The sequence below is a fragment of the Brachyistius frenatus genome, unplaced genomic scaffold, assembly GCF_029030835.1.
Source record: "Brachyistius frenatus isolate BFR_SWC_R1_liver_20210118 unplaced genomic scaffold, ASM2903083v1 Contig_1, whole genome shotgun sequence".
Taxonomy (NCBI): Eukaryota; Metazoa; Chordata; class Actinopteri; family Embiotocidae; genus Brachyistius; species Brachyistius frenatus.
Window position 1 is genome coordinate 343,120 of NW_027210600.1, and position 12,280 is coordinate 355,399.

General features: G+C 46.2%; 1 protein-coding gene across 7 annotated transcripts in view; it reads left to right on the forward strand.

The window, feature by feature from the left end:
• The window catches only part of LOC138630527 (unconventional myosin-Ic-like), a 65,879-nt gene extending 55,704 nt beyond the window's left edge, over positions 1–10,175 (forward strand). For 3 of the 7 annotated variants that reach the window (XM_069715343.1, XM_069720238.1, XM_069719419.1), the window contains exons 18-33: positions 453–558; positions 1,563–1,680; positions 2,652–2,765; positions 3,021–3,097; positions 3,213–3,281; positions 3,932–4,016; positions 4,232–4,391; positions 4,968–5,051; positions 5,134–5,227; positions 5,311–5,366; positions 5,479–5,614; positions 6,145–6,215; positions 6,316–6,413; positions 6,653–6,752; positions 7,797–8,839; positions 8,905–10,175. In XM_069715343.1, the coding sequence (XP_069571444.1) occupies positions 453–558; positions 1,563–1,680; positions 2,652–2,765; positions 3,021–3,097; positions 3,213–3,281; positions 3,932–4,016; positions 4,232–4,391; positions 4,968–5,051; positions 5,134–5,227; positions 5,311–5,366; positions 5,479–5,614; positions 6,145–6,215; positions 6,316–6,413; positions 6,653–6,752; positions 7,797–7,823 (1,395 nt within the window). In that variant the 3' untranslated portion in view covers positions 7,824–8,839; positions 8,905–10,175. The other 4 variants (XM_069718607.1, XM_069717768.1, XM_069716132.1 and 1 more) reach the window with 4 other exon arrangements.
• Positions 10,176–12,280: the final 2,105 nt, after the last annotated feature.

Sequence of the window (12,280 nt, forward strand, 5' to 3'; positions counted from 1 at the left end):
CCCTCCGCGTTGCTGAGTGGGCGGTTGTGATGGGGATTCTCTGCAGCTGCCCGCTCACTGAGGAATGCCCTCATACACCCGTATGCCCTGCGCACGCACACGCGCACACACACACGCACACACACACACACACACACACACACACACACACGCACGCACACACGCACGCATCGAACATCGGACAGGGCACCGTCGCAGGCTGGTGCAGTTAAGAGTCCCGGGCGTCCACAGTGGGTCCAGTGTTCGGTCTCTGCCGGAGTGCCAGTCACATCAGCCGCCCCTCTGCTTACGTAGCTCCTCTTAGGTCATCGTCTCAGTCTGCCGGGCTTTCATTTCATTTCGCTCTCCTCCGCTCACCGACTCGCGACCCGCTTCGTCCTCTCACCTCCAGCTGTCCTTCCCTTCCTAACCAGCTCCGTTATCTGTGTGTGTGTGTGTGTCTGCCCCTCCAGGCAGCCACCCAGTTCAAAGCCAGCCTGGCGAAACTCATGGAGATCCTCATGTCCAAGGAGCCGTCGTACGTCCGCTGCATCAAGCCCAATGACTCCAAGCAAGCAGGTACCACGTTCAGTCTTTGTTTTGTTGTTGTTGCTAATACGGTGCGAGACGGCGGCTGCAGAGTATTCTGTCAAATGTTGTTGTAGGAGATGGAAATAAAACTGGAGATTTCAACACCTCAGACATCTCAGGACCATCCAGTCACTGATCGTTAATGTGTCACATGCATCACAAGCACAAGCTTGTTTAATACTTTATCTTATGATTTGAGTCCTTTTGAACATCTTCAACTATCAAGATTTCTCCTCAATATTTTTTAATGGACTCTAGATCCAGTAGCATTTTTCCTTTGGAGTGTTTTTCTCACTTTTCTAAATAAAGGAGAAATATAAAGGCTGACATCAATATTATTCATTGAGAGTAACTGGACGTTTGGAGCTCTGACATTATTATCATAATAATATTATCATTCAAAGCTAAATAGTGAATTTCAACTGTTACTGAATATCTGATGTTGAAATTTGAATTTCACTGCACGAAAGTGTTTTATTTTGAAAATCTGAATGTATGTGACTTTCAAAGACGTATGTTTCTTTAATTCAACAGGTGAATTAAATGAATCATGCTGTGAAATTTTCATCAATTCAGATTTTCAAAGTCAAATATTCCAGTCCTATAAATTCAATGGTGTTTAAATTTAAGTATTTCTTAAATATTTAGTGTCATAATTTTCAATTCTATTGGCTATAATTTCTTTACAGTTTCTAAAAGGACTCCGTCCAGCTTCATGCAGCAGTTCTTACAAACACAGTAGAAGCTAATATTTCTGTTAATCCTGATTCCATGTGTTTTCTGCTGCATCAGAGGCTGCAGTGTAGCTCTCCGTGTGCTCATCAGTATATCGGGCCGGCCTTTGTTTCTTTCACACTCTGTCTTTTGTCAGATTCACACAGTCTCTCTGTCCTCGGTCACTCCTACTCCTGCTGCTTAGCATCTACTGGTTCTCTCTGGTTCATCTCGCGTTCCTCCGTCTGACCCCGCTCTCCCTCTCCTCCTCCTCCCAGTTCGATTCGACGAGGTTCTGATCCGTCACCAGGTCAAGTATCTGGGCCTGATGGAGAACCTGAGGGTGAGGAGGGCCGGCTTCGCCTACAGACGACGCTACGAGATCTTCCTACAGAGGTGATCAGCGACTTCTGGTTTTTTTCGATCAGTGTCAACACGAGACATTTAAATCTGCTGCGTCATCGCTTCCAGTCCGTTAGTTCAGGGTTTGTTGAAACTGAGCATTATGAAGTTTCTCTTATTTAGCCTGCCCCTGTTGATCTAAACGGGGCAGACAAATATCATGTTTTATAATAGAAACATACAAGTTTAGGTAGATGTTCATAAAATAACTTCTAATTTGAGAACGGTGAAATATTCCTTCGACCTCAATATAAATGAATCCCTACAATCCTAAACACCTGCTGTTGTGGTGGTCGGATTGTTCCTCCAGGTGTTTATCTAACAGGATGGGTCCGGTTTTCGGTACCGGGACGTTTCCCGTCCTGTCGAAATGTCCCAGCTCCCCCCCCCCCCCCGATCAACTCATTCGTTGCTCCGTCAGGTATACGAAGGTCGATCTAAAAGTTCAGAGACTGTTCCTGCTGCGCGGGAACGGGTCGTAGCACCGTGACGTGCTACAACGTGAAAAATGTCCTCAACACTTTCTTAAAGCCGAGAGTGACTTCATCAAATTCCCTGTTTTGTCTGAGACACTTTCTCAATCCTAAAGATATTTTATTTACTGTCACATGAGACAGACAAAGAAAAGAGTAAATCATCACCGGTCAGACGCTACGACCGTTTGTTCACTCTGAAGAAACGTTTAAAAAGTTACCAAAGCGGTTGCAGATTATTTTGCTTGTCAATCAGTGTTTTTGCCATCTGTTGCCATGACGCCGTCCTTCAGCTCGTCTTCTCTTTGATGGATAAACAGCGCTGCTGTTTCAGGACCTGTTTGAGGCTCATCACTGAGCCGTAGAAGAGGAGGTGGTTTAAACCTGAGGGCCTCCCGTTTCAGGATGTTGTCTCTGACCTCTGACCTCTGCGCTGTGTTTCAGTGTTGACTTTGTGTTTGTTGACTTTGTGTCGGTGTCGTGTCCGTCCAGGTACAAGTCCCTGTGTCCAGACACGTGGCCCAACTGGCAGGGGAAGCTGTCGGAGGGAGTGTCCACGCTGGTCAAACACCTGGGATACAAGCCGGAGGAGTACAAGCTGGGCAGGTGAGCGCTCGGACGTGTGGACATTTTCAGAGGAGTCAGCGATATTTCTCAGATCGTTTGGCTCACATGAAACAAGTTCTCTCGAAAGCTTTTGTTTTTTCCTTTTTACGTTTTTAAATTTGCCTCTCTTTGTGATCGCTTGTCATTTTCCTTCTGCTTTTCTTGACTCTCATCTGTTTTCCCACAATCGCTCAGATCTCCACTGTTTTAATCAATTCATTTAAATTTCTAATATTTTGCTCTCTAACCGCGCAGATCCAAAATCTTCATCCGTTTCCCAAAGACTTTGTTTGCCACGGAGGATGCTCTGGAGACCAGGAAACACGGCCTCGGTGAGAGTCGATGAGTCATCGCTGGACAGATTATTTGTGCCTTTTATTTATATAACAGTTATTCTTCAGCAGATTGAAAGTATTTCTCTCTTTTTGCTCTGTTGTCACCACACAGCCACCAAACTCCAGGCGGGATGGAAAGGCTACAGCCAGAAGACCAAATACCAAAAACTCAGAACATCAGGTGAGGCAGCGGCTGCTTCCTTCTGTCTAATGTACGATTCACATTTAAAACAAACATATTTGTTCATTTAAAGATATGGTTTTAAGTAAAGTGGTTCTGGTCTTGATTCAGGATTCACATCTTTCCTGAGTCCTAAGTTGCGATTCAAATGCCGTCCTGCACGAAATAAACAAAAGAAATGTAACGAATAGGGATAAAAAAAAAAAAAAATCACCCAGTGAAATAAAACGGTGGACATTTCTTCAACTGCTGGTGCAGTAAAGTTCAAATTGAGTTAAAACTGTTTAAGGATTTAAATTGAACTGTATAAAATATAAAATAAAAAGTCAGACTTATTTAATCCTGACCTTGTTTACAAATACTGTAATGAGAGCTGACTACTGATGTGACAACGTCGTCGCTGTCATGACGACGCTGGCAGCGAACAGCTACTGCGAGCGCACCGCGCCGTATAAAATGTCCTTCAAAATAAAATGACAGCAGCAGAAGTTCTGCAGACTTTTACTTAAAAGTTAGACTTTTTTGCCCTCAACGGGGTTTTTAAAAAAAAAATTTTTTTTTATCTTCCACGCACATCTTGCGTCCCAAAAGTAGGCCGTGACCCACCGGTTGTAAACCCCTGGTTTGGTGTATTCGTTTGCTGTTTGCAGCTATTGCGGTCCAGGCGTGGTGGAGGGGCATCCTGGCCAGGAGGAGGGCTCAGCGCAGACGACAGGCGGCCGACACTATACGCAGGTACACTTCATACAGGAGCCAAGCAGCAGACCACTCTAGAACAAGCGTGCGCTGAAATCTGAAAGCTGTCTGAACTTTATTTCTTCAGTTAATTCAGTTTTCAGACCTTTCAGAGTGTGACGATCAGATTTGTGTTGGTATGAACAGGACGGACACTTTCACAGGTCGACGGTATGAATCTTTTTCTGTTGTTCCTCTCCTCGTCTCACCTTCAGGTTCGTCAAAGGCTTCATCTACCGCCACAAGGAGCGCTGTCCGGAGAACGAGTACTTCCTGGATTACGTTCGCTACTCGTTCCTCATGAACCTGCGCAGGAACCTGCCCAAGAACGTCCTGGACAAGAGCTGGCCGCTGCCTCCGGCTGCTCTCACTGAGGTCACCATTTAACACCCTTTGCATAGTTATACCTCGATCCCACAGACTGTATGTATAAAAGTGGACGTAGCTTCCGGGTCTGAACAGTAAGGCCGATGCAGAAGCGCCTTAAGCTGCGGTACCACCGGGTGCCACTAGAGGTCGGTTCCCAAAAGCCTCCACAGACTCCCATTCAACTAATCCCATCAAATTCTCAGTCAATAAAATTTCTCCACCAGTAATCTCGGTGTTGTTCGCTAAAGTCGCTCCTTCTTCTTAGTTTTCTGTCGGTCCATCTGAAAATAATCCGTCATTAATTATAAAATAAGCTTCAAAAAGCTGTGTTTTTGGGGGCGTGTCTGTTTGATTGACAGGTCTGTGGTGCAGGTTAGGTCAGAGCTATCGCTGGGCGGGATGTAGTATCGGTGGGTTTACAATCAGGTGACGTCAGATATCCCCCCCCCACCCCCACCCCTTCCCCCACTACCAGACAGAAAGTCAGTGAAACACAGACATGTTACGTATCAGGGGTTCAGTAAAACTGAAAAATGCTCAGTCAGCAGAAGCGTTGTGTAAACGGTGTGTCTGTGTGTTCAGGCGTCGGAGCAGCTGCGGAAGCTGTTCATGCAGAACATGGTGTGGAGTTACTGCAAGAAGATCAGTCCGGAGTGGAAACACCAGGTGAGTCAGGAGAAGCTCTCCGTGAGACGACCGTCGGGCGTCTTTGTCCCCCGCCTCACTCTCGTCACGCCTCTCTGAACAGATGGAGCAGAAGATGATCGCCAGCGAGATCTTCAAGGACAAGAAGGACAACTACCCGCAGAGCGTGCCCAAGCTGTTTGTCAACACGAGGCTCAGTAAGACTTCCCCGTCTGTCCAAAAAACACGCTTGACGCTGTCCACTTCAACATTTAATGTGACGTGTTTGGCTTTTGTTCAGACGGCGAGGACATCAACCCCAAAGTGGTGCAAGCTCTGGGCAGCGAGAAGATGAAGGTCAGTGAGGCTCTGAAGGATTTTGGATTTTGTTCATCATCAGCAGTGTGTTGTTGACCTTTGCCCCCCCCCTCCTCCTCCTCCTCCTCCTCTTCCTCATCTCTGTCCCCAGTACGCAGTGCCAGTCACCAAGTACGACAGGAAAGGCTACAAGGCTCGGCCCCGGCAGCTGCTGCTCACCGGCGGCAGCGCCGTCATCGCAGAGGAGGGCAAACTCAAGCAGCGCATCGACTACGGAGCTCTGAAAGGTCAGAGGTCAACACACACGGAGAGAGAGCTCGTTCGCTTGCAGCTAGTCATCCCGTTACTTACATCCATAAGAAATCGTTAGCGGTCGTTGCGTCCTACTGGGCGCAGACCAAATGATGGGAGCAGCTTTAACCAATCGGGAAGCTCCGTTCGGAAAAGAACGCTCGATTTCAGCGTCACGGCACGTAACCACGGACACCGGCCGCTGCCCGCGGCGCCCTTCAGAGCGGCCGGACGTGAATGGGAGCCGTGTTCCCGGACCGCAGGGAAGAAGCCCGGCCAGGTTCACTTTGACATTAGCGGGGTTGAATCAGACTGTCGGTCACATTGGAGCATCACCGAGCTCAAAAGAAACTGTTCCTGAACTCTCTGATCGCACTTCGTACGTTTGGATTTGAGCGAACTCGGCGTTTTCTTGTGTTAACCGAGAGCGAACAAATCCCAGGACCAGAAGAAGAACTGTATTTTGTCTCCCGCCGTACTCGCCGCTCCGCTAACGTCGCTTCTCTCCTCCGCTGTTTCTCCGCAGGCGTGTCGGTCAGCTCCCTGAGCGACGGCCTGTTTGTTCTGCACGTGCCGAGCGGCGACAACAAACAAAAGGTGACGCCGCAGACGCAATTTTTCCGCTGACCGAGTGTGACGTAGTTGCGCGTGAACGTTGAGTTGTGACGGCGTGTCGGTCTGCTGGTTTTCCTCCCAGGGAGACGTGGTTCTGCAGAGCGACCACGTGATCGAGACGCTGACCAAGATCGCCATCTGTGCCGACAAAATCAACAGCATCAACATCAACCAGGGCAGGTGAGCGGCAGGGCGGCACGCAGACGACCGCGTCAGCACGTTTTACGTGCGGGGTGGGAGGGGAGGAAAAAAAAAAAAAAATCTCCCGCATACTCTAAAGTGGAAAACTGTAAAGTCTGCGTCGATCCCTCGTTTCATTTGTTTCCTCCTGAAGTTGAAAGAGCTTCGTGCATCTCGTCCAGATGTTTACTGCAGTGTGTGCGTGACTCAGTCGAACTGTCCGTCTGTCGCCCCTCCAGTATAAAGTTCACGGGGGGTCAAGGCAAAGAGGGGATCATCGACTTCACGCCCGGATCGGAGCTGCTCGTGGCCAAGGCGAAGAACGGACACTTGTCTGTGGTGAGTCCACTCAGTCAGCTTCAGTAGGTAGGACACTTTTTGTTTTTGTAAAGCAGCACCCTGTAGTTGATATATTGACGCATATTAAAGCTGCACTAATCAGTATTTTTATATTAACACGGACTGAAATGATGTTAGTAATGGGAAAGTTGCTCATAGCGACGACTCCACCGAGAAATCTCCCGACTCGGCTCTACGGAACATTTTAGTGTCTTTCAGTTCATTGGTTTGGTAAATACCAGTGAAATGCTCATGTTTCTCCATGTCCACTAAATCTCTACTAACATCAAAAGATTCTACAGAAAAAAAGAAACTTTGGATTACAGCTTCTGGTGCTGCCCCCAAGTGGCCAAAAAGTACAATGACCAGACCCTGTCAGAAATCACTATCTTTTGATCACAGTAATGGATGAGAATTCAGTCAGACTTTCCAAACAAAACTTTTATCAATAACTCCTTATGTAGCAGCACGGCTCTTCAACTTCTCATCATCGAAACCAACAACAACGAAAAACAGCAAAACCTGAAGTGATAGGTTTGATTGGAAATGCGGTCTTTTCTTGAGAAATTAAGCGACCAATCATCACACCTGTCTAATCATGCAGTATGTCTCAAATTACATCAGTTTACTACAAACTTCCAGTTGTATTTTGCACTTTGTTCAAATATCAAATTCCCTGCAAAACCGCAAAAAAAAAAAATCAAAAACATAACACTTAAAAAATTGCATCTAAATTTGAGAGAAAAGTCGCTGTGAAGTCTAAAATGTTTGATCATAATCAAAAACAAAACTCGAGGGACTGAATAATGCAGCTTTAATATCGTTAAATCTTTGTGTTTCGTTGCTTACTCTTTCTCTTGAGCCAGATTTCCAATAAAAAAAAACACTAAATCCCGTTTTACTCTATTTATTGTCATGTTATGTGATATGAAGTTTCACTGGAGGAATCTGGTTCATGCCTGTATTTTTTTTTACAGTCGTTACTTCCTGCTTCTGTCCTGAGAGTCTCAGTGTTGACGTTTCTCTCCTCTGGGTTTCTTCCAGACGGCTCCCAGGCTGAACTCCAGATGATGGCCAGTCTGACCACACACACACACACACACACACACACACACACACACACACACACACACACACACACACACACACACACACACACACACCAGGAACTCCTGACCTCTCCCATCCTCCAATCACACGACCGCAGACCCCGCTCTGCCAAAGCCAATCAGACGCCAGCTGTCACTACATAGGTGGCATGTGCTTCCAAAAAAAAAGAAAAAAAAAAAGAAAAGAAAAGAAAAAAATCCAGCAAAACTAATTGACATATTTATGTTTATATATAATATTTTTGGGATTAATACTGTTGCTGTTTGAATATTCTGATTTTATATATGAGGCCAAGGAATAACAGATATTTGGTGCATTTTTCCTGCGCCGTGCGTGTTTATTGTGTTTATTGCGCTTTATTCGGGAACACGACCAAGAAAACGAGGAGGGAAGCGTCCCGATACACCGAAGGGGATTGTTGTTGATGAAGTCGGGGTCAGCTGTCGCCTCTATTTGTTTCTCCTGTTTACTTCTCCTGCTCGACTATGAGGCCTGATTGTCCTCCTGACGCTACTTGTCTAACGGATGGCTCGTAATGTCGAAGCTCGCAGGTGTCGAGATCGAGGCCGCGACGGTATGTAGGACGGCCGCGGAGACGTTCGGGGGACGAGGACGAGCGACGTCTCTATCACACGGTGGTGCTCGGGCGCAAGAAAAAAACAAAAGGCTGGTAGTGTAGGACTCACTCAAGAACTAGTCGGATGTACTACTGAATTTATTTCCAAAATCTGTTCTGGAATAAGAAGGGAGCCGGTGGTGAGGGAATCACTGCGATGCTGTAAATGCTGCATGAAAATGAACAAAGTAGGTGATGAAAAGGGACGAGCAAAGGTGAACGGAAAGACGAGAGACGAGCAGAGGTTGTTTGCCTTGACGCCAGGTGCTTGTGCCTTTTTTTTTTTCCTCCTCGACTAACTTTAACCGTTCGAGAGCTCTTTACGGGTGCCGAGAAAAAAACCAGGACACTCGACGGCGGAGTGAGTTGAGCTGAGCTGAGCTGAGCTGAGCTGAGTTGAGTTGAGCTGAGCTGAGTTGAGTTGAGCTGAGCTGAGCTGAGTTGAGTTGAGTTGAGTTGAGTTGAGCTGAGCCAGAAAGCCGTCGTCCTCTGACTGGACGTTGGACCAGCAGCAGCCTCGGCGTCTCTCTCCGTGCTCTGCTGCACCCGACCGGCCTGAGCTACTAATTAAGAGCCGTTTGTTGTAATCCTTTTTAAGAAAACCGTTTTTACGTTGTGGGGAAAGCTTTCTTACCAAGAGTTACATGAGAAGATTGACGGCGCTCTGATCTGTGCACGGCTCACTCGGCTACGTGGAAAAACAGCTGGCTCGGCCGTGTCCAAAAATATGTAACAAAAAAACCCAAAAAACTCCCGACACATTTGAGTTTTTTCTGCGCTTTAAACAAGAAACACTGAAGCACTCGACGCTAAACGAAGCTACGCTACGCTAAGCTAAGCTTTTCCTGGCTGTAGTTTCATACCTGAATGCACATCTTCTCTTTCAAGACGTGCATGAGTAGATTTTTCAGGGTAGAAAGCACTAAACCACTTCAGTAAATATCAAAAGTCCCTCCAGCTCAGGTTTGAGGCCTCCCATAGACAATAGTCATCTCTCTGTTTAACCCTGTTCTGACCTTTGACCCTTAACTCTCCTTAACGCATGCAGGTGAGACCAAAGACAGACGGAGAAAAAGTTGTCATCAAAACCCTTTTGAGAGGAGCTCCAAAATGTTTCCAAGGTGATTTTTTTTCCCTCTTTCTCTGTTTCTTTTAACCTCGTTCTCACTCGATGACACAACTTTTCTTCCGCGTGACTCTGGGCGGCGACGCGGACGCGACATGCCGAGGCTGCGCTGCTGCACTTATTAGCCAAAGACCCCGTTGATTTCTAAGTGATTCAGTGTTGTATGATTAATTTGATATTCTTGTGAATGTCGTGTTTATTTTCCGGGAGAGGAGATGTATATGTACAGTTTCTGTGTTTATAAATGAGAGACTCAAGCCAAGTGAGGTTTGACGATGTGAAACATTTGGGAGGAAAAAAAAGAAGCTTTTTAGTGTCGTTTGTTTAACGCAAACTTGTTCATGTGCCTTCGTTGAACAGCAATACGAGATGTGTGCGGGAGGAGAAACACCTCCTGGACCGTGTCAGAGCAGAGCGGTGCTTTCCAAAGGTTCCCCTCTCTCTGTGTGTAAGCTTTATTCAAACCAAGTCTGTCTGTCCCTTTTACAGATGCACTCCTGTTATCAGCCCCGACTTACTGTATGCACCAAACCAATGTATAATTATGCCAACACACTAAAAAATAAGATAATGAAGATTTGAAAAATAAATTAAAAAAGTAAAAAACAAACCGAGCTGAGTCTTCTTCACTTTCAACCACGTGTTTTGGTTTTTTTTTTTGGTTTTTTTAAAGGACTTTTTAAAGCCAACGTTGATGAAAATATTGAAACTTGAACATCTACAATTTCATCTCAACAATCTCTCTGCTGAGGACGACTGTGATGCAGCTGAAAGCTGCCAGCAGACATTTTGACCTTTTTTTTGGACACATTGTAGGTTAACTGTAAATGTAAACACGGCTAAATATCGATCTTCATTTGATAAGATAGTGTCATTGAGGTGGCATTGAGATCCTGGGAACATTCATGATCAACTCCCCTTTAGTGACATTGTACCTTTCATATAAACATGCATCTCTTCATGGAGCACAATAACAGCACAGAGAATTTAGCAAGACTTACAATGAAGTAACAATAAAATGTTTTAAAAAAAAAGTAGGATATAAATAAAAGCAATGGATAAAAAGTAATTACAAGTCACGTTAAGTGAAAACCAGGCTGAGAAGATATGTGTCTTTAGTTTTCCTTTCGAGAGGCAACTAATGCAATGACTTTTAAATAGATGTTATACTGTGTGTGCTCTGATAAACAATCATCAAATGCAATTAACATGAGGACATATCAATAAAAACAATGACATGAGTCACAGACACCATCAAATAATAAGAGTTATGAAGGAGTGTAGTTTTAGGAGTGTTTGTGGTTCATTCCCTTTAAAAGATGCAGAGCATCAAGATTAGAAATGGTTTTAATCGACCGCACAACAAAACAATCTCGTCTGCAAAAAAAAAAAAAAACGCCCGGGGGTGGACCGACCGGGGTTGGACCAGGTTTGGACCGACCGGGGATGGACCACGGTTGGACCAACCGGGGTGGACTGGGTTTGGACCGACCGGGGTTGGACCGACCGGGGGTGGACCAGGGATGGACCAGGTTTGGACCGACCGGGGATGGAGCGGGGTTGGACCGACCGGGGGTGGAGCGGGGTTGGACCGACCGGGGGTGGAGCGGGGTTGGACCGACCGGGGGTGGACTGAGGGTGGACCGACCGGGGTTGGACCAGGTTTGGACCGACCGGGGATGGAGCGGGGTTGGACCGACCGGGGTGGACCAGGTTTGGACCGACCGGGGATGGAGCGGGGTTGGACCGACCGGGGGTGGACCAAGGGTGGACCGGGGATGGACTGGGGTTGGACTGGGGGATGGACCGGGGTTGGACTGGGGTTGGACCGGGTGTGGACCGGGGGATGGACTGGGGTTGGACCAGGGTTGGACCGGGGTTGGACCGGGGAGGTGGACCGGGGTCCTGGAATAACTTGAAAGCTCCAGACTTCATGAGTGCACATTAGTTGGGGTTAATTCAATTTAAAAAAAAATAGTTTGAGAAAATGCCAACATCACCTGACTGAAGGCAGCCTCGGTCGCTGACTTTCTTCTTTGTGCTTCCATGTCACATATTCCTAAATTTAGTGACCACGCAACTCTGCAGGAGAATCTGACCGTCGCTGGAAAGTGCCGTTTGTTTTAAAGCAACACTTTAATGAGGCTGTTCGAGCCTTCACAAAGCAGAAATCCACATAAACTGTTGTACACTGGACAAAAAAACAAAACAAAAAATAGAAAAACCATTAAAGGAAACATAATACAGATTATGTTTTCTTATCCTGCTGTTAAACATCTCTTTTTAATGTATGAGAGTATTAGAAAAACACAATAAAAATAAATGTTGCGTCAGACACTTTCTAAAAACTCCATCCCTGTTAATGCTGCTATTTTTTATTCATATACAGAAACGAGAGTCATCACGGCACAAACTGATGGAAAGTTTCAGTATTATTATGAATTACTCCCTGGTCCTTAATCAACAAGAAAACTAGTTATTACAGTGAAGAGGTCACACTGTTCCTTTAATACAAGAATGTAAGTTAAGAAGGTCATTGCTCTCCAGATAACTGCAGAAAGATTTCATCGTCCTCACAGTAAGAGAAATGTTAACAACAGTCACCTACGGAGATGTAGAGGTCCCACCTCTGGAGATGTAGGGGTCCCACCTCTGGAGATGTAGAGGTCCCACCTC